General features: G+C 43.5%; 1 protein-coding gene across 2 annotated transcripts in view; it reads right to left on the minus strand.

The window, feature by feature from the left end:
* Positions 1 to 12,461: 12,461 nt before the first annotated feature.
* Positions 12,462 to 20,027, minus strand: part of HCK (HCK proto-oncogene, Src family tyrosine kinase) — a 45,197-nt gene continuing 37,631 nt past the window's right edge. The window contains exons 11-14 of one of the 2 annotated variants that reach the window (XM_040247576.1): positions 17,979 to 18,132; positions 15,984 to 16,115; positions 12,760 to 12,984; positions 12,462 to 12,727 (exon numbers count right to left, since the gene is read on the minus strand). In XM_040247576.1, coding sequence (XP_040103510.1) covers positions 12,782 to 12,984; positions 15,984 to 16,115; positions 17,979 to 18,132 — 489 coding nt within the window. In that variant the 3' untranslated portion in view covers positions 12,462 to 12,727; positions 12,760 to 12,781. Of the gene's footprint in view, positions 12,985 to 15,983; positions 16,116 to 17,978; positions 18,133 to 20,027 lie in introns of both variants that reach the window. The other variant, XM_040247575.1, reaches the window with a different exon arrangement.

A 20,027-nucleotide genomic window follows, 5' to 3' on the forward strand; every position in this document is an offset into this window, starting at 1 on the left:
AATCCCATAGACAGAGGAGCCTGGGCGGGTTACAGTCTATGGAGTTGGAAAGAGTTAGACGTGACTTAGCAACTAAACAATAGCAACAAAATGTATATCACATAAAATTTACCATTTTAACCACCTGTAAGTGCAATTCATTGGTGTCAAATGCATTCACCATCTGTGCAGTCACCACCACCTCTGGGAACTTTTTATCACCCTAGACTGAACTCTGTGCCCATTAAACTGAAAGTCACTCAGTTGTGTCTGACTCTGAGACCCCATGGACTATACAGTCCATGGAATTCTCCAGGCCAGAATACTGGTGTGGGTAACCGTTCACTTCTCCAGAGGATCTTCCCAACCCAGGGATCGGCCTGGGGTCTCCTGCATTGCAGGTGGTTCTTTACCAGCTGAGCCACCAGGGAAGCCCAAACAAAGATATAACCAGTTGCAAAGTGAAAGTCACTCAGTCCTGTCCGACTCTTTGCGACCCCATTGACTAGGCCAGAATATTGGAGTGGGTCAATTCAGTTCAGTTCAGTCACTCAGTCATGTCTGACTCTTTGCAACCCCATGGACTGCAGCATGCCAGGCTTCCCTGTCCATCACCAGCTCCCAGAGCTTGCTTGAACTCATGTCCATGGAGTCGGTGATGCCATCTAGCTATCTCATCCTCTGTTGTCCCCTTCTCCTCATGCCTTCAATCTTTCCCAGCATCAGGGTCTTTTCCAGAGAGTCAGTTCTTCACATCAGGTGGCCCAAATATTGAAGTTTCAGCATCAGCATCAGTCCTTCCAATGAATATTCAGGACTGATTTCCTTTAGGATTGACTGGTTTGATCTCTCTGCAGTCCAAGGGACTCTCAAGAGTCTTCTCCAACACCACAGTTCAAAAGCATCAATTCTTCAGTGCTCAGCTTTCTTTATAGTCCAACTCTCAAATCTGTACATGACTACTGGAAAAACCATCTCTTTGACTAGATGGACCTTTGTTGACAAAGTAATATCTCTGCTTTTTAATATGCTGTCTAGGTTGGTCATAGCTTTTCTTCCAAGGAGCAAGTGTCTTTTAATTTCATGGCTGCAGTTACCATCTGCAGTGATTTTGGAGCCCCCCAAAATAAAGTCTCTCACTGTTTCCATTGTTTCCCCATCTATTTGCCATGAAGTGATGGGACCAGATGCCATGATCTTAGTTTTCTGAATGTTGAGTTTTAAGCCAACCTTTTCACTCTCCTCTTTCACTTTCATCAAGAGGCTCTTTAGTTCTTCTTTGCTTTCTGCCATAAGGGCAGTGTCATCTGCATATCTGAAGTTATTGATATTTCTCCTGGCAGTCTTGATTCCAGCTTGTGCTTCATCCAGCCCGTCATTTCACATGATGTGAGACATTCAGAAAATTAATGCTAGGAAGCATTAGTACAAACAATGTTAGTGGAGGTGATGGGATTCCAGCTGAGCTATTTCAAATCCTAAAAGATGATGCTGTTAGTGTGCTGCACTCAATATGCCAGCAAATTTGGAAAACTCAGCAGTGGCCTCAGGACTGGAAAAGGTCAGTTTTCATTCCAATCCCAAAGAAAGGCAATGCCAAATAATATTCACAGTACCGCAAAATTGTACTCATTTCACATGCTAGCAAAGTAATGCTCAGAATCCTTCAAGCTAGGCTTCAGCAGTATGTGAACGAAGAACTTACAGATGTACAATCTGGATTTAGAAAAAGCAGAGAAACCAGAAATCAAATTACCAACATTAGTTGGATCATAGAAGAAACAAAGAAATTCCAAAAAATAAAAAATCCATCTACTTCTACTTCATTGACTACATGAAAGCGTTTGACTGTGTGGATCACAACAAACTGTGGAAATTTCTTAAAGAGATAGGAATACCAGACCATCTTACCTGTCTCCTAAGAAACCTGTATGTAGGACAAGAAGCAACAGTTAGAACCGGACATGGAAAAATGTACTGGTTCAAAATTGGGAAGGGAGTATGTGAAGGCTGTATATTGTCACCTTGCTTATTCAACTTATGTGCAGAGTACATCATGCAAAATGCCCACTGGATGAGTCACAGGCTGGAGTCAAGATTGCCAGAAGAAATATCAACAACCTCAGATATGCAGATATGACTGTAATGGCAGAAAGTAAAGAGAAACTAAAGAGCCTCCTGATGAGGGTGAAAGAGGAGAGTGGAAAAGCTAGCTTAAAACTCAACATTTAGAAAACTAAGATCATGGCATCCGGTCTCATCACTTCATGGCAAATAGATATGGAAAAAGTAGAAACTGTCAGATTTTATTTCCTTGGCTCCAGAATCACTGCAGATAGTGACTGTAGCCATGAAATTAAAAGATGCTTGCTCCTTGGAAGAAGAGCTGTGACAAACCTAGACAGCCTATTAAAAAGCAGAGATATCACTTTGCCAACAAAAGTCCATGTAGTCAAAGCTATGGTTTCCCCAGTAGTCACACATGGATGTGTGAGTTGGACCATAAAGAAGGCTGAGCACCAAAAAGCTGATGCTTTCAAATTGTAGTGCTAGAGAAGACTCTTGAGAGTCCCTTGGACAGCAAGGAAATCAAACCAGTCAATCTATTGGTAAAATGAGTTACGAGATCAATCTCATGATTAGGTCTCAGCTCAACTGTCAACTCAGAGAGTTGTTACCTGCCACACTCACACATACACACACAGGGTTGGGTTGGCGATGGGGAGAGATACTTTGGTTACTTCTTATTGTCTTTCTTCCAATAAGAAAGCCTACACTGGGTCCGTAGTGTACCCAACTGTGTCTGTATTAAGTATGTGCCAAAAACATATTGGTTGAATGCTTGCATTACGATTTCATCTCAGGCCTCACTCTAGCAGTTGGGAACAGCTGTGGCTGTAAAGAAGACCCCCCCCAAAAAACAACAGTGGCTTAACAAAATAGATGCTTACTCTTCTGTCTTAGTTTGGGTTCTTCCAGAAGCTGACTCTGACACAAGGATTCAAGCAAGAGTAACTTTTAAAAATGTATTTATTTTAATTGGAGGCTAGTTACTTTACGATGTTGTGGTGGTTTTTGCCATACACTGACATGAATCAGCCACGAGTGTACATGTGTCCCCCCTGTCCCTAAGACCCCTCCCACCTCCCTCCCCATCCCATCCCTCTGGGTTGTCCCAGTGCACCAGCTTTGAGTGCCCTGTTTCATGCATAGAACTTGGACTGGTCATCTATTTCACATATGGTAATAGACATGTTTCAATACTATTCTCTCAAATCATCCCATCCTCACCTTCTCCCTCAGAGTCCAAAAGTCTGTTCTTTATATCTGTGTCTCTTTTGCTGTCTAAGCAAGAGTAGTTTATTTTTAATTTTTTAAATTAATTTATTTTAATTGGAGGCTAATTACTTTACAGTATTGTATTGGTTTTGCCATACATTGACATGAATCCGCCACGGGTATACATGTGTTCCCCATCCTGAACCCCCCTCCCAGCTCCCTCCCCATCATATCCCTCTGGGTCATCCCAGTGCACCAGCCCTGAGCACCCTGTCTCATGCATTGAACTTGGACTGGCGATCTGTTTCACATATGATAATAGACATGTTTCAATGCTATTCTCTCAAATCATCCCACCCTTGCCTTCTCCTACAGAGTCCAAAAGACTGTTCTATATATCTGTGTCTCTTTTGCTATCTCGCATATAGGGTTATCTTTACCATCTTTCTAAATTCCATATATATGCATTAGTATACTGTATTGGTGTTTTTCTTTCTGACTTACTTCACTCTGTATAATAGGCTCCAGTTTCATCCACCTCATTAGAACTGATTCAAATGTATTCTTTTTAATGGCTGATTAATACTCCATTGTGTATAGGTATCACAGCTTTCTTATCCATTCATCTGCTGATGGACATCTAGGTTGCTTCCATGTCGTGGCTATTATAAACAGTGCTGTGATGAACATTGGGGTACATGTGTCTCTTTCAATTCTGGTTTCCTCAGTGTGTATGCCCAGCAGTGGGATTGCTGGGTCATATGACAGTTCTATCTCCAGTTTTTTAAGGACTTTCCACACTGTTCTCCATAGTGGCTGTACTAGTTTGCATTCCCACCAACAGTGTAAGAGGGTTCCCTTTTTTCCTCACCCTCTCCAGCACTTATTGCTTATAGACTTTTGGATAGCAGCCATTCTGACTGGCGTGAGATGGTACCTCATTGTGGTTTTGATTTGCATTTCTCTGATAATAAGTGATGTTGAGCATCTTTTCATGTGTTTGTTAGCCATCTGTATGTCTTCTTTGGAGAAATGTCTGTTTAGTTCTTTGGCCCATTTTTTTGATTGAGTCATTTATTTTTCTGGAATTGAGATGCAGGAGTTTAAGCAAAAGTAGTTTAAAGGGAGTAATTTAAAATAATTAAAAGGAGGGAAAGGGATACCAGAGGGCAGTCATGTGGAGGAGCCAGCTCCTGTTTGCAAGAGCTGATGGTTAAAATCTCAGGAATTTTGTGAGCCAGTTGTTGAACACGGGCATTATTGAAAATGAAATTAATTTAAAATTAAATAAATGGTATTAAAAACAAAAGTATGAATCATTCAAAGGGCTTCCCAGGTAGCGCAGTGGTAAAGAATCCTCCTGGAGACACGAGAGATGTGAGTCTGATCTCTGGGTTGGGCAGATCTCTGGAGTAGGAAATGTCAGTCCACTCCAGGAGTCTTGCCTGGAGAATCCAATGGACAGAAGAGCCTTACAGACTACAATCCATGGAGTCACAAAGAGTCAGACGGGACTGAGTGACTGAGTACACACACACACACACACACATACACATGAAACATTCAAAACTCATCATTTCCTAATAATTTTGCTTCCCTAAGCTCCTGATTCTATTTACATCTATTTTGTTTGCAACAGAATACTTCTAATTCCTGTGCTACTACACATCTCCTCCCAACTCTGTGTTCAGTGGCTTTGGATTGTAGCAGAGCCAGTTTATGAATTAACACAGTAGGTACAGTGCCCAAGGCCCACCATACTTTTAGGGGCCATGAAAATGTTTAAAAGAAATAATTTCTTTTAAAATCAGAAGGTAAAAGTAAACATTGGGGTTGAAGTGAAAGTTTTCATATATAATATTAGCACTCCATTTTTTTTTAAAACCAGAGCTTATTTATTTATTTATTGGCCATGCTGCACAGCTCGTGGGATCTGAGTTCCCTGACCAGGGATTAGACACAGGCCCCAGCAGTGAGAGCACTGAGTTCTAACCACTGGACCGCCAGGAGATTCCGAGTATATTCATTTTTATATCAATGCAGCTGTTGACTGCAATTTGTATTTATAAATGAAAGTATTTACATCGATATTTATAAAATGTATGTTTTATGGAGGAAGAGTCCTACAAAGACAAGATCGCTTAAAGTCCATGAAAGTGACAATGCAGTTTTGGATGGTAGCCTGAAATTGGCCATGGTGGGGATATTTACACCACAGATATGAGCAAATGCTACAAATCAGGGCTTGAATTTTTGCTTTGTTAGCAAACATTTTCTGTAAAGGGCTAGATGATAAATATTTAAGGCTTTACAGACCATGTGACTGTGTTACAACTACTCAACTGGGCCTTGTAGCACAAAAGCTGCTACAGATAATAAATAGTGAGCTGTGTTCCAATAAAATCTAGTTTGCCAAACCCCAGCTTAGACTTAAAGTGATAAAGTGTCAATAATGCAGATTAAACTTTAACAGCTACATGTTTGTAGCTGTTAAACATTGTAGTCAGCACAAAAATGTGACACATTTTATTCAGCAAAGAAGTTGCTCATCCATGTCTCTGCAAATGGCACATTTCATTGCTTTTTATGGCTGAGTAATATTCCAGTGTATATATGTGCCACATCTTTATCCACGCCTCTGTTGACGGACATTTACATTGCTTCCATGTCCTATCTATTATAAATAGTGCTGCTGTGAAGATCAGGGTACCTGTATCCTAGAATAACAGTTTTCTAACTACTCAATCCTCTGTGGTGACCTAAATGGATAGAAAATAAAAAAAAAAGAGGTAATAGGTGTGAATGCATGTCTGATTCACTTTGCTATACAGTAAAAAAAAAAAAATAACAACATTGTAAAGCAACTGCACTCCAACAAAAAAGAAAAAGAAGTTGCTCGTATCATTGACTAACAACTGAAATTCTGACATATGAATGCCTTCATTATTTCAGGTTCATCTGATTCATGAATATACATGATATTGTCAACCCACATTCATTGCAATGAATACTTGGAACTATACTTAAAGAGCATATGTTGTCAAGCAGGTTGCCATCGTGGTTAACAAGCTTAATCTTGTGGGGAAACTCTGGATAACCATGCAAAACACACACCTCAGAGTTATCCTACCCAGAGGGCAAGGGAACAGGTCATTAGTTTCGGACTGATCCCACAGGGTGTTAATTCTTTGGTACTTTTGGCCTTCTGGGAACACTGGAAGCTGAGGCTTTTTGCAGTTTTAGGACAAGAGTTCTCAGGCACAGTGATGCAGATAACTACAGCTAGAAGTTCAGTCCACTGTAAGGATACCAACAGTGCATGTCACACCCTCCAAGGTGAAAAGTCTAGGGAAGACTGTCTTAGCTGATATGGTGGCTGTGCCTAAAATATCTTCAGGGATTCAGGCTTCACCCAGCTTTGCCATCACTAGAATTAATTCATTTTCATCAGAGTCCATGGTGGCAGCTAGAGCTCCAGCCTTCACATGTACATTCTAGGCAGAAAGAGGAAGAGATGAAAAATAAGAGGTGAAGAGCCCACGTTAGTTGTCCTTTAAGAAAGGATTTTGGAAGATGCTACACCACGCTTCCACTTACAACCCATTGATCATAACTTAATCACACTACCATACTTTGTTGCATAAGTAGGAAATCTAATCTTCATTCCAGGGAATTGTGTCCCTGATAAAATTCTATTTCTCTAGCAGTAGGGGGAACATGGATAAGATATGGGGACAACCAGCAGTCATTGCCAACCTCAGAAAGGGAAAGGATGCAAACAGTATGAAAACTGATAGAGCTTTATAGTAGAACCTATTGTGATGAGGACAGATTCATGACAAAATTGAGGGCCCAGGTAGGGGAATGAGGAGAGGGAGTTTTACAAATCACAAGGGGAAACAAGTGCTTTTTCTATATTTAACCGCAAAGCTACAACTAGAGAAAATATAAGCAAGTTAATAATGTCTTAGAAAGAGCATCTTACCTATGCCTTCTTTGACATCTTCCAGGGAGGAGTCCATGCAGTTTTCCCATAAAATTGGTGTCCCCAAATCTATCCCCATATTTATTTAATTAGTAGAATTTCATTTTAGAGCAGTTTTATGTTTACAGAAAACTGAGTATAGAGTTCATGTGTACTCCCTCATCCAGCACTCACCCCCCCATTTCATCCCTGTTATTAACATGTTGCCTCAGTGGGTTACCCTTGATGACCCAATAGTGGTACATTATTATTAACCAAAGTCAGTAGTTCACATGAGGTTTCACTCTTTGTGTTGTACTTTCTATGAGTTTTGAAGGGTTTATCAGTTCAGTTGCTCAGTTATGTCTGACTCCTTGTGACCCCATGAACCGCAGCATGCCAGGCCTCCCTGTCCATCACCAACTCCCGGAGTTTACTCAAACTCATGTCCATTGAGTCGGTGATGCCATCCAACCGTCTCATCCTCTGTCATCCCCCTCTCCTGCCCTCAGTCTTTCCCAGCATGAGGGTCTTTGAAATGAGTCAGCCTTTTGCCTCATGTGGCCAAAGTATTAGAGTTTCAGCTTCAACATCAGTCCTTCTAATGAACACTCAGGACTGATCTCCTTTAGGATGGACTGGTTGGATCTCCTTGCAGTCCAAGGGATTCTCAAGAGTCTTCTCCAACACCACAGTTCAAAAGCATCAATTCTTCGGTGTTTAGCTTTCTTTATAGTCCAACTCTCACATCCATACATGACTACTGGAAAAACCATAGCCTTGACTAGATGGATCTTTGTTGACAAAGTAATGTCTCTGCTTTTTAATATGCTGTCTAGGTTGGTCATAACTTTCCTTCCAAGGAGTAAACATCTTTTAATTTCATGGCTGCAATCACCATCTGTAGTGATTTTGGAGCTCCCCAAAATAAAGTCAGCACTGTTTCCACTGTTTCCCCATCTATTTCCCATGAAATGATGGGACTGGATGCCATGATCTTAGTTTTATGAATGTTGAGCTTTAAGCCAACCTTTTCACTCTCCTCTTTCACTTTCATCAAGAGTTTATAGTGGTATGTATTCACCATTAAGAGTATCATACAGAATAGTTTCTTTCACTGCCCTAAATCCCACTATGCTCCACCTCTTCATCCCTCCCTCATTTCCCACCAAACCCCTGACCTCTTTACTGTTTCTATAGTTTTACCATTTCTACAATGTCACATAGTTGGAATACTGTATGTAGCCTTTTTAGATCAACTTCTTTAATTTAGCAGTATGCATTTAAGTTTCTACCATGTCTTGATAGCTCATTTCTTTTTATCACTGAACAATATTCATTATATGGATGGGAGGATGGAACCTGTCGGATATCTTGGTGACTGCCAAATTTTAGCAATTATAAATAAAGCTGCTACAGACCTCTGTGCAGATTTTTGTTTGGACATAAGTTTGCAACTCATTTGAGTAAGTACCAAGGAGTGCAGTTGCCGGATGGTATGGTAAGACTATGCTTGTTTTGTAAGAAACAGACAAATATCATCTAAAGTGGCTGTACTATTTTGCATTCCCACCAGCAATAAGTCAGAGTTCCTGTGCTCCACAGCCTTGCCAGCATTTGGTGGTGTCAGTATTCTGGATTTTAACCATTCTGATAGGAGTGTAGTAGTTTTGCACTCAGTTATTTTCATTTGCATTTCTCTAATGACATCTATTTCTGCTTTCTTGACTATGCCAAAGCCTTTGACTGTGTGGATCACAATAAACTGTGGAAAATTCTGAAACAGATGGGAATACCAGACCACCTGACCTGCCTCTTGAGAAATCTGTATGCAGGTCAGGAAGCAACAGTTAGAACTGGACATGGAACAACAGACTGGTTCCAAATAGGAAAAGGAGTACGTCAAGGCTGTATATTGTCACCCTGCTTATTTAACTTATATGCAGAGTACATCATGAGAAATGCTGGACTGGAAGAAACACAAGCTGAAATCAAGATTGCTGGGAGAAATATTAATAACCTCAGATATGCAGATGACACCACCCTTATGGCAGAAAGTGAAGAGGAACTCAAAAGCCTCTTGATGAAAGTGAAAGAGGAGAGTGAAAAAGTTGGCTTAAATCTCAACATTCAGGAAACGAAGATCATGGCATCTGGTCCCATCACTTCATGGGAAATAGATGGGGAAACAGTGGAAACAGTGTCAGACTTTATTTTGGGGGGCTCCAAAATTACTGCAGATGGTGACTGCAGCCATGAAATTAAAAGACGCTTACTCCTTGGAAGAAAAGTTATGACCAACTTAGATAGCATATTGAAAAGCAGAGACATTACTTTGCCGACTAAAGTCCATCTAGTCAAGGCTATGGTTTTTCCTGAGGTCATGTATGGATGTGAGAGTTGGACTGTGAAGAAGGCTGAGTGCTGAAGAATTGATGCTTTTGAACTGTGGTGTTGGAGAAGACTCTTGAGAGTCCCTTGGACTGCAAGGAGATCCAACCAGTCCATTCTGAAGGAGATCAGCCCTGGGATTTCTTTGGAAGGAATGATACTAAAGCTGAAACTCCAGTACTTTGGCCACCTCATGCGAAGAGTTGACTCATTGGAAAAGACTGATTCTGGGAGGGATTGGGGGCAGGAGGAGAAGGGGACGACAGAGGTTGAGATGGCTGGATGGCATCACTGACTTGATGGATGTGAGTCTGAGTGAACTCCAGGAGATGGTGATGGACAGGGAGACCTGGCGTGCTGCAGTTCATGGGGTCGCAAGGAGTGGGACACGACTGAGCGACAGAACTGAGCTGAATTGAATGACATATGATGTTGAGCATCTTTCATATGCTTATTTTCCATCTGTTTATCTTCTTCTTGAGGTGCCTGTTTAGGTCTTTTGCCCACTTTTTAAGTTGGGTTGTTTGTTTCCTTATTGTTGAATTTTTAAAGAATTCTCTGTATATTTTGGCTATCAGTCCTTTATCAGATATGTGTTTTGCAAATATTTTCTCCCAGACTGGAGCTTTTCATTTACTTTAAATATTTTAGAGCAGAGTTTTAATTTTAATAAATTCCAGTTTATCAGGTTTTTTCTTTCATGGAGAATACTTTTGGTGCTGTGCCTATCCCTATGTTTTCATCAGGCTTTCCTGTGACCAAAGGGATAAATCAGAGTGTAGGCTAGTGGGGTTCAGAGGGCAGTGTAAACAGAAAGAGCAGGTGGGCAGGAATTGATCCCTTGATCTTGTCCATTTAGATTTTGCCTTTTGAGATCATGTCTCAATCATATATTTCTATAATAAGGCCACATAACAAAACAACCCCAGAACTCAAAGGCTTATAATAATAAGCATTTCCTTCTCTCTCACATGTCCATAGGACAGCTGGGTTTCAGTTGATCAAGGCTGTTCTCAGCTGGGTTTAAATCCAAGCTGCAGGTTGGGTCCAGATCTTTTCCACATGTCGCTCATCTTCACTGGACTTTGTTCGTTTCAGGTCGAAAGGCTGGAGGGCAAGCCTAGCCACACAAGCACATTTCTAGCCTTTGCTTAGTCGTATCTGCTAACATCCCATTGGCTAAAACAAGTCCATGGCCAAACTCAACATCAATGGGGTAGGGAGGGACGTAAACTCCTCTTATGGATTACTGAACAGCAATCTAATATGCCACCAATCATATTTGCAAATTCCTATCACAGGACCCTGGGCTTTGCTTTCAGAGACCCAAAGACACATTCCCAAACCAGGAAGCAAGAGAGAAATTCAGTTATGAACTATATAAGTTAAAACATTTTATTTTCCACTGTTCTTACACCCAGTGCCTAAGGTTAGACTCTGAGATACTCAGGGGTACAGAATCGAGTCGGTATAGGGTTCCATGGGACTCTAGTGGGTGCATCACAAAAGGATATAGATCCTTCAGGAGATACAAGAATACAGCTGGGTGTCACTCACTCCCCACCCCGTGGTCTAACTCTTCCTATCACTCCCTCTACAAGGCTGACCACTGGGGACTTTCAAATAAGACAACATGCAAGAAGGCCCCACTGCCTCCTTGTCTTCTCTGCCTCCTTCTTACCTCCCCCCCACCCCTCCCCTCCTCTGAGAGCTTCCCACTCAGGGTAGCTGATACTTCTCAGCAGCCACGTTTCCACTGTAGGACTGTAGGATTCCATCACAACCGTGATGGCTCCTGGGCCATGGGAAATGCAGGGCTATAGGCAGCCCCCAGCCCTGGGGGAGATCCAGACCAACCAACTTGCATAAAAACATGGCTTGGCAGGAAAGTCATTGTCCCAGATAATGAAGAGTCATTCCTGTCATCCTGGCACATGCAGCTCCTTGGAGACAAAAACCTATCCAGTGTGACAGGTGAATAATAGTCTGTCCCCCTCAAAAAAAAAAAAAAAAAAAAAGATGTCCACGTCCTAATTCCTGGAACTTGTGAAGATGTTATCTGGTGTGGCAAAAGGGGCTTTACAAATGTGATTAAGAAACTGAAAATGGGAAAATGAGTCTGCATTATCCAGGTGAAAGTGAAAGTTGCTCAGTCATGTCTGACTCTTTGCGACCCCATGGACTGTATAGTCCATGGAATTCTCCAGGCCAGAATACTGGAATGGGTAGCCATTCCCTTCTCCAGGGATCAAACCCCTGAATTGCAGGTGGATTCTTTTACCAGCTGAGCCACCAGGGAAGCCCAAGAATACTAGTGTGGTTAGCCTATCCCTTCTCCAGCAGATCTTCCCAACCCAGGAATCGAACTGGGGCCTCCTTCATTGCAGGCAGATTTTTTACCAACTGAGCTATCAGCGAAGCTTATCCAGGTGAGTCTAGTGTAATTACAGGGGTTCTGACAAGTAACAGAGGGAGGCCTCAGAGTCAGAGAAGGAGATGTGATGACAGAAACAGAATTTGGAGCGATGAGCAGAAGGAAACCAGGAACGTGGGCAGCTTCTGGAAGCTGGAAAAGGCAAGGGAATGATTCACCCCTGGAGCCTCCGGAAAGCACGCAGCCCTGCCAACCTATCTCAGACTCTGACCTCTGAAACTGTAAGATAATACGTTTGTTTTGTTTCAAGCCACCAAGTTTGTGCTAATTTGTAACAGAAGCCATAGGAAACTAATACAGCCAGCAAGTATTCAGGGGGCAGTTAGGAAACTGGGAGCATTGGACCCCCACTTCTCTTTGCCAGTCCTTCCCCCTTTGACTTGTCATCCACCAAAAGGCAAATGTTCCAAAACCTATTAGTAAAACCTTTAGCTGTCAGATCTTTTATTTAAATATTTATTTCATCAGTTTAAAAGTTTTCTATCCAAACCACAGCGGTAACTAGAATCCAGCTGTCCCAGGCAATAGAAATGTCAACTGGAAGTGTCCTGAGAATCTCAGATTGTGGATCACCAGAGTCAAAAAGAGAGTGTCCAGTCCGACCCATCCACTTGGCAGAGGAGGAATTGTGGCTGGAGGGAGGGTGGGTGTCTGAGAATAGGAAGGGTGAACGGGGTGCCGGAAGCCACCGAGCAGGCATGGCCTCAGTGCCTGGCCCCGCCTGGCAGCCCCCATCACGGCTGCTGTTGGTACTGGCTCTCGGTGGCCGTGTAGAAGTCATCCAGCACACTCTGGATGTATTCAAAGGTGGGCCGTTCCTCAGGTCGGTTCTTCCAGCAGCGAGTCATGATGTTGTAGAGCTCTTCCGGGCAGTTGTCCGGTCGAGGCATCCGGTACCCACGCTCCAGTGCACGGATCACCTCGGGGTTTGACATCCCTGAGAAGGAGCCACGGAATTATAAGCGGAGGGATTGGGGTCGGCCTGGCAGACAGTCACTGCCTCCCCAACAACCATCCCTCCCCACCTCCTCACGGGAGCCGAGCTTCCCCCACGATGCAAGCCAGGCATCCCTTCCTCCACTTCCCCTGCAGTGAGGGCAGGGCCCGGGTGCTCAGCTTTGGCCACACCCTTCCTCCTTTCTTTGGACACTGTGACACAATGTGGTCTGTGGAGCTGCAGCAGCCATCTGACCACAGGGGGAAGACAATCACAGAGGAACCAACCCAGCGACCTGAGAGCCGCTGAGCAGCTGAACTGACCTGTCTCCAGCGTCAGACTCCTTAGTCTGGGTTTTAACAATTTACCTATTGTTTCTGCCACTCAGTCTGTTAATTTGTTACTTGCCGCCTGCAGGGCTCCATAACCCCTTGCCTGGTTTTTATTGGTGAAGCCTCAAGATAAAACAAGCCAGGTAGCCAACTCAGTGTCACCCTGAGTAGGAACATTTTTTTGTTCAATTAAAAAGTTTATGTTCGTTATCCTCAAGAACAACCATTTAAACATCTATGATCTCTAATTTTATATTACTAGTCTTTCTTAAAAAAATTACTTGGCCATGCTGTATGGCATGGGACCTTAGTTCTCTAGCCAGGGATTGAATCCTTGTCCTCTGTATTGGAAGTGGTATTCTTAACCACTGGACCACCAGGGAAGTCCTATATCACCAGTCTTGAACTCCAAATGTAGTCATGTATTCAAGTGCTTCCTTGAACATCTTGGATAAGCCACCTCAAATTTAACAGGGCGAAAACAGAACTCTTAAATTTTTATCCCTAGACCATCAGGCATCCAGCTGCTCAATCAAAACCAGGAGACTCATCCTTCATTCTTCTCTCTCCCTCACTTTCCACATCAGCAAGTCACAGCCTTTCTTCTTTTAAAACACAGCACCAGCTCATCACCTTATCAGTTACCATCACCACTGTCTGTGCCACAGCAGCAGCTCCCACCGTCTGCCCAGCCCTGATCCACTCTCCACGCTAAACCAAAGCATCACTTGCACATGGAAATCAGATGATGCCACTTCCCTGCCCATAATGCTCCAGTAGCTTCTTTACACTTAGACTAACACCCACAGTCTTCACCATGACCAGGGATCCCGCCTGACTGGGCCCCTGCCAAGCCCCGCCTCACATACCATCTGCTCTCATTTCTTGTCTCCATCTACCTTGCTTGTTTGATATTCTTCAGATACAACTCAGGCCCTGAGAGCTGGCAGTGCCTTCTGTCTGGAATCCTTTCCCTAATCCTCACTCTGCTCACTTGCAGCTCAGATATGACCTCCTCTGACAGTGCTCCGTGCCCACAGGAGTCCTAGGTTACTCTCTCTCCTATGCCCCTGCTTCATTTTCTGTTCCAAGTGATCTCCACTGAGAAGCACGTCTATTTAGTGTGTGTTCCTTCAGGCTATAATGTGAGCTCCTGCCAAGCAAGGGCTTTGTCTCCTACTGTATACTCCATGCCTAACACACAGTAGGAAGTTGATACATACTGATGAGTGAACCAAGTGTCTGCACCTTTTATTTCTAATTTTCAGAACCACTTCTGCAAGGTGGTTGACTTCATTACCTATATTTTTCACAGATGAAGAACTGGGGTAGAAGTCAAGTGAATTTCTCAAAGTGTTGATGGGAACAGGACTAAAGTTCAGGACTATTTACTTATAAAGTCAGAATTCTCTTTATATCCACCTTGCCTCCCGCCCCAGGGTTCTGGCTACAGATACCCTAGGAAACATCCCAACTGAAAAGGAACAGAGAAAAACTTTATCTGCTGAGTCCCAGGCACTCTACATGCCAGATATATCTTTGTATACCCCCATGATCTACTCAGTGTAGAGTGACGCCCACAGGCATAGAGATAAATTCATCCATTTGACAAATAGTTACTAGGCACCCACTACAGGCCAAGCAGAGAGGTAGCAGTCCAGATGCACCAGTAAGGAATACAGACATGATTTCTGGCCTCACAGAGCTCAGAGTTTGATGGAGAAAATATCAAACAAATATAGTTATCAATGGTGATAAATGCTGTGAATGAAATGGCATAGGGTATTGCGAACGAGAAGCACAGGGATGTGTATAGTACTTTAGATGACTGGGTGGTGAGGTATAGCATGACATGAAGGGAGAGGGAAGAAGTAGGCAGGGGCTGGCTCATGCTGGACCTGCAGGCCACAATTAGGAGTTTGGGATTTTGTCCCAATTATGCTGGGAGGCCTTTAAAAAGTCAGAGGTGGAGAAGGGAAAAGTTCTGACCCACAATTTTAGAAAAATCCCTCTGGCCTCAGGGAGAGAATGGCCTTTAGGAGAGAGGGTAGACTGCTTAGGAGGCCACTATACCAGTGAGATGATGGAGGACGTTGGTCTGGTGTGGGTGGAGGCTGTGGAGTTAGAAGTGGACAGACTTGGGATGCTTTGGAGTCCAATGGCTAGAACCCTGTGACTCCTTGAACGTGGAAAGGGATGAGAGAAGAGGAAGGGCCAAGCAAGCTTCCAGATTCCAGGCTTAAGAAATTGGATAGATAATGATGTTATTAACTGAGAGGCTGGGGGTGAGGGTCAAGAACTCAGTGAGGGTCAACCAACTCAGGCTGGTGGTTGCCAAGGGGAAGGCAGTTGGGGGAGGGATGGAGTGGAGCAGACATAAACTTTTATGTAGAGAATGGATAAACAATAAGGTCCTACTTTATAGTACAGAGAACTATCTTCAATATCCTATAATAAACTGTAATGGAAAAGAACTTATATTAATATGTATATATATGTATATATAACTGAATCACTTTGCCATACAGCAGAAATTGACACAACGTTGTAAATCAACTGTACTTCCTTAAAAATATTGATAAAAAACAAACACAATAACAAACAAAAACTCAGTCTGAATGGACACAATGACCCGGAAGCAGCCCCAGGCTGATGCCCTCTCTCTACCTGGGTAAGGGATCCGGCCATAGGTGACGATCTCCATCAGCAGGATACCGAAGGACCAGACATCTGACTTGATGGTGAAGGAGCCAAAGTTGATGGCTTCAGGAGCTGTCCATTTGATGGGGAACTTGGCCCCTGTGGTTTGAACAGAGCAGAGTCAAGGAGAGTCTGGAGAGCAATCAGAGCTAGGTCTCTGCTAGGGGCAGGGAACAGGACATCAGTACAGCTGCCAACATCTGCCCCCTGCAGGACTGTGACTTCCCTCAATCCGGCCCCCGTGGAAGCAAGTAGCATCCATTCTGAGGACCAGTGGCTAAAGTAGGGAGGAGTAAGCCAAGGTACCTGGGATGTGGCAGGGGACTCGCCCTCTTGGGGCCCACCTCATTGATTCAGCTGATGTCCTGGTGAACTACAACTCCTGAAGAGTGGAGTCCTAGGACCACTGGGGCCAGCAGAAATTCAAGGGACTTTGACCTCCTAACCCCTGTCGGCGAAGGGAAGATTTCGGTTTCCCCCAGTCACTGGGTGTCTCTCCTTCTAGTCCTCCTCGCCTTCCATCTGGTCTGGGATAGGTTGAGTTAACCTTCAGTGAGCAATTTCCATTGCAATTCCACTGTAGTTGGGAATGCAGTGTAAAAGATACATGTTCTTTGGAATTTGTTGAGACCTGCTTTATCATCTAGTACATAGTCAAGTTTTGAAAATTCTCTATGTGTTTCCCGCTCCCCCCGTCCCTTCCTCCCTTGGGACTGAGAGAGTTTTCTTTATTCCTGCTTATCCTCTCCTGGTTTAGAAATTATACCCTCTATTCTTATTCTTTTAGTAGTTGCACTTTTACTGTGTCATACAAACATGAAATAAAATATACAAATCTTTCCTATACAACTAGATGCCTTTTATATATGTATCCCCCCTTGTAATCACCGTTCAGATTAAGATATAGAAAATTTCAGCATCGCAGAAGGCTCCCTCCTGCCTCATCTCAGTCAATACCCCTGCAATCCAGGTTAAGTATTATTCTGACCTTTAGCACAATAAATGAGTTTTGCCTGTTTTTTTAAAAAGTTTTATTGAGATGCATGCGCAGACTATATAATTCAGCCACTTAAAGTATTCAGTTCAATGGTTTTCTTAATATATTCACAAAGTTCTGAATTTTAAAATATTTTCACCCCACCCTTCCCCAGACCATAACAGTCACCACCCATTTCTTTCTAGCTCCCAACTCCAGCCTTGGCTGGAGTTAATCTACTTTCTGTCTCTATAGATTTGCTTATTCTGGGAATTTCACAGAAATGGAATCATACAATACATGGCCTTTGTGTCTGGCTTCTTTCACTGAACATGATGTTTGCAAAGTTTGTCCTCACTTCATCCCTTTTTATGGTCAAATAACATCCCACCACATGCCTAAATTTCATTTTGTGTATTTGTTCATCAGTTGATGGACTTTTGGATTACTTCCACTTTTTGGCTGTTAAGAATAATGCTGCTGTCAACCTTCGCATACATGTTTGCCTGTTTCTGAATTTTATATAAGTGAAACTATCCAGCATCCACTTTTTCGGTCTGAGTTCCCTTATTTTGATATTATGCCTGTGAGAGTCATCCATTTTCTTTTATGTTTGCGTGTGTCATTGGTTTGTAATTTCTTATTGCTACATAATAATATTCTGTGAATAAACCACAATTTAAATATCATTGTACTCTTTATGGACATTTAGATTCTTCCCTGTTTTTGTCTATCACACCTAAAGTCACTCTTGCCCTTACTCTTAATTTTAACATGACTTGACTGACCCAATCTATAATTGATCCCACTTACTGGGGGAGACTGGAGGCCAAAACTCAAGATGGAGCCCCTCCAGCTTAATAACACACAGCTGATACTGGGACAAACCTTTGCATTTTAATTAATACCATTTTCACAGGTCCGAACGCTCAGTACACATGACCCACCCCAGTGGGCCCCACGGGGCCCTCGACACCATCCCCTACCTTCCCGCGCTGTGTACTCGTTGTCCTCGATGACCCGCGCCAAACCAAAGTCGGCGATCTTGCACACCAGGGATGCAGACACCAAGATGTTGGCGGCTCGAAGGTCTCGGTGGATGTAGTTCCTCCGCTCGATGAAGGCCATGCCTTCTGCGATCTCCACCCAAAACAAAGACACCCTTACCCTCAGATTTGGCCCAGCCCAAGGTGGGTCTCACCCAAAAGCAGAAGACGACTGTCCAAGTGTGAGAAAACTGAAAAATATGTGTGCTGGCCTGGGGCCTGATCTCAGATTGGCATTTCTCTGTCTACCTAACCAGGTTGGGGGGATTCTCATAGCCTGGGCCAGTTTGGAGCTCCTCTAGGGTTCCAAGACTTCCAGAAAACACTTTAAGGAAAAAGCATTATTTCTCCAAGGAGAAATACACACACACACCCCAGGATACTTTGAAGGGTTTTCATCCCCTACCCCCTTACTGGGAAGAACCTAGGCTCACATCACATTTTGTTGTATCTATTATGCCTGCTTCACTCCCAAGCCGGGGTAGGGAAAATTCCTTTACTCATTCAACAAACATCTACTGAATGTCTTGTGGGCACCAGACATGTTACTTGGACAGGTCGGGAGCCAGGCAAAGCCCCCACAGGTGGTGATAAGCACCATAAAGAAAGGGGAAAGCAGGTGCTAGGACATGAAGTGTAGAGGGTTGTTTTGGATTGGATGGTCAGGAGGTGAAACTTCAGCAAATGCTCTGTCGAAGAAGAGCATTCCTGGCAGAGAAGATCATGAGCAAAGGCCTGGAGGTAGGAAGCAGCTTGGGTATTCATGGAACAGGACACTGAGCAGAAGTTGCCCAAGGTAAAGTGGGGAGGAGAGAGGAGGTTGTGGGAAAGGCTGCTGATGGGGAAGAACCTTGTAGGTTAGGAGAGGGGGTTGGGTTGTATTCTGAGCACGAAGGGAAGTGGGAAGTCTTAGTAGGAGGGTGACATGGTCTGATGTGTATTTTAATGTCATCAGGGCTTCTGAGTGCATAGTGGACTGTGTGAAGAGTTCTTATTCACGATGGTACCTGGGAAGCCCGACAGAAAGATGTGGGATTTTTCTGTAAAGATGTTTTCCTCTTACAATAGTTTGTTTATTACCTCTCATAAAGAGGTTTATGATTAACCCTCAGAAACTCAGAAAATAGCATTTATAGTTCATAAACTGGTGTTTGATGTCCTTGAGCCAGGTGTTACCACCGTCTCTGTTGTACAGAGGAGGGACACCTTTGTCAGATCACACCCCCAGGATTTGAATATCCACCCCCAGGGCCTCCATGCTGCCTTTAATCACCCAGAACTCCAACACTTTGGAGTACTGCAGGTGGCTGCAATCTGGTGAGATTATTTGGGGAGGTAGGGTTTCTGGCCAGACTAAACCAAGGTCTGTTCAAGGTCTGAGGCAAGTGGATGGTACACTTGTGGAAAGTGGCCAGCAGGGGGCACCCATGGCCGTTGGAACCGAGGTCTGAGTCTCCAGCCTTTTCTAACGAAACCAGGAGACTTTCTGATTTTGCTTGTCATCGCCCGCCAGGAGTGGGTGAGGCAGTCTTGGCCTCATGGGTGTGGAAAATTTATAAGGAGTTCAGACGAACAGTTAACAACAGCCATAACATTAACTGTGCACGTTGTAGCTTATTCATTAATCATAATATGATATTTAATACTTAAATAGCATTTGCTCTCTGCTTTGGGGTAGGTACTATTGCTTCAGCACTATTATTTCACAGGTGATAAAACTGAATCCCAGAGAAGTAACCACCTGGTCCATGTGGAGACCAGGACTGGAAATCTGACAGCCCTGCTTAGGGTCTGTGTCCATTACCCTACCTGAATTTTTAGCACAGAGCAGGCGCTAACGCTGGTAGTCAGCATTTTTCAGTACTCAGGCGCAGACACTCATGTTATGGATTTGCACAGGAGCACATGAGCTCAAGGGGGCAAGTGGGACTAACCCCACTTAGAAGACAACAGATGAGAATGCCTAGGTTATTCCCAGGTTGGGCCAGC

Source organism: Oryx dammah, unplaced genomic scaffold, assembly GCF_014754425.2.
Source record: "Oryx dammah isolate SB20612 unplaced genomic scaffold, SCBI_Odam_1.1 HiC_scaffold_10, whole genome shotgun sequence".
NCBI classification, from domain to species: domain Eukaryota; kingdom Metazoa; phylum Chordata; class Mammalia; order Artiodactyla; family Bovidae; genus Oryx; species Oryx dammah.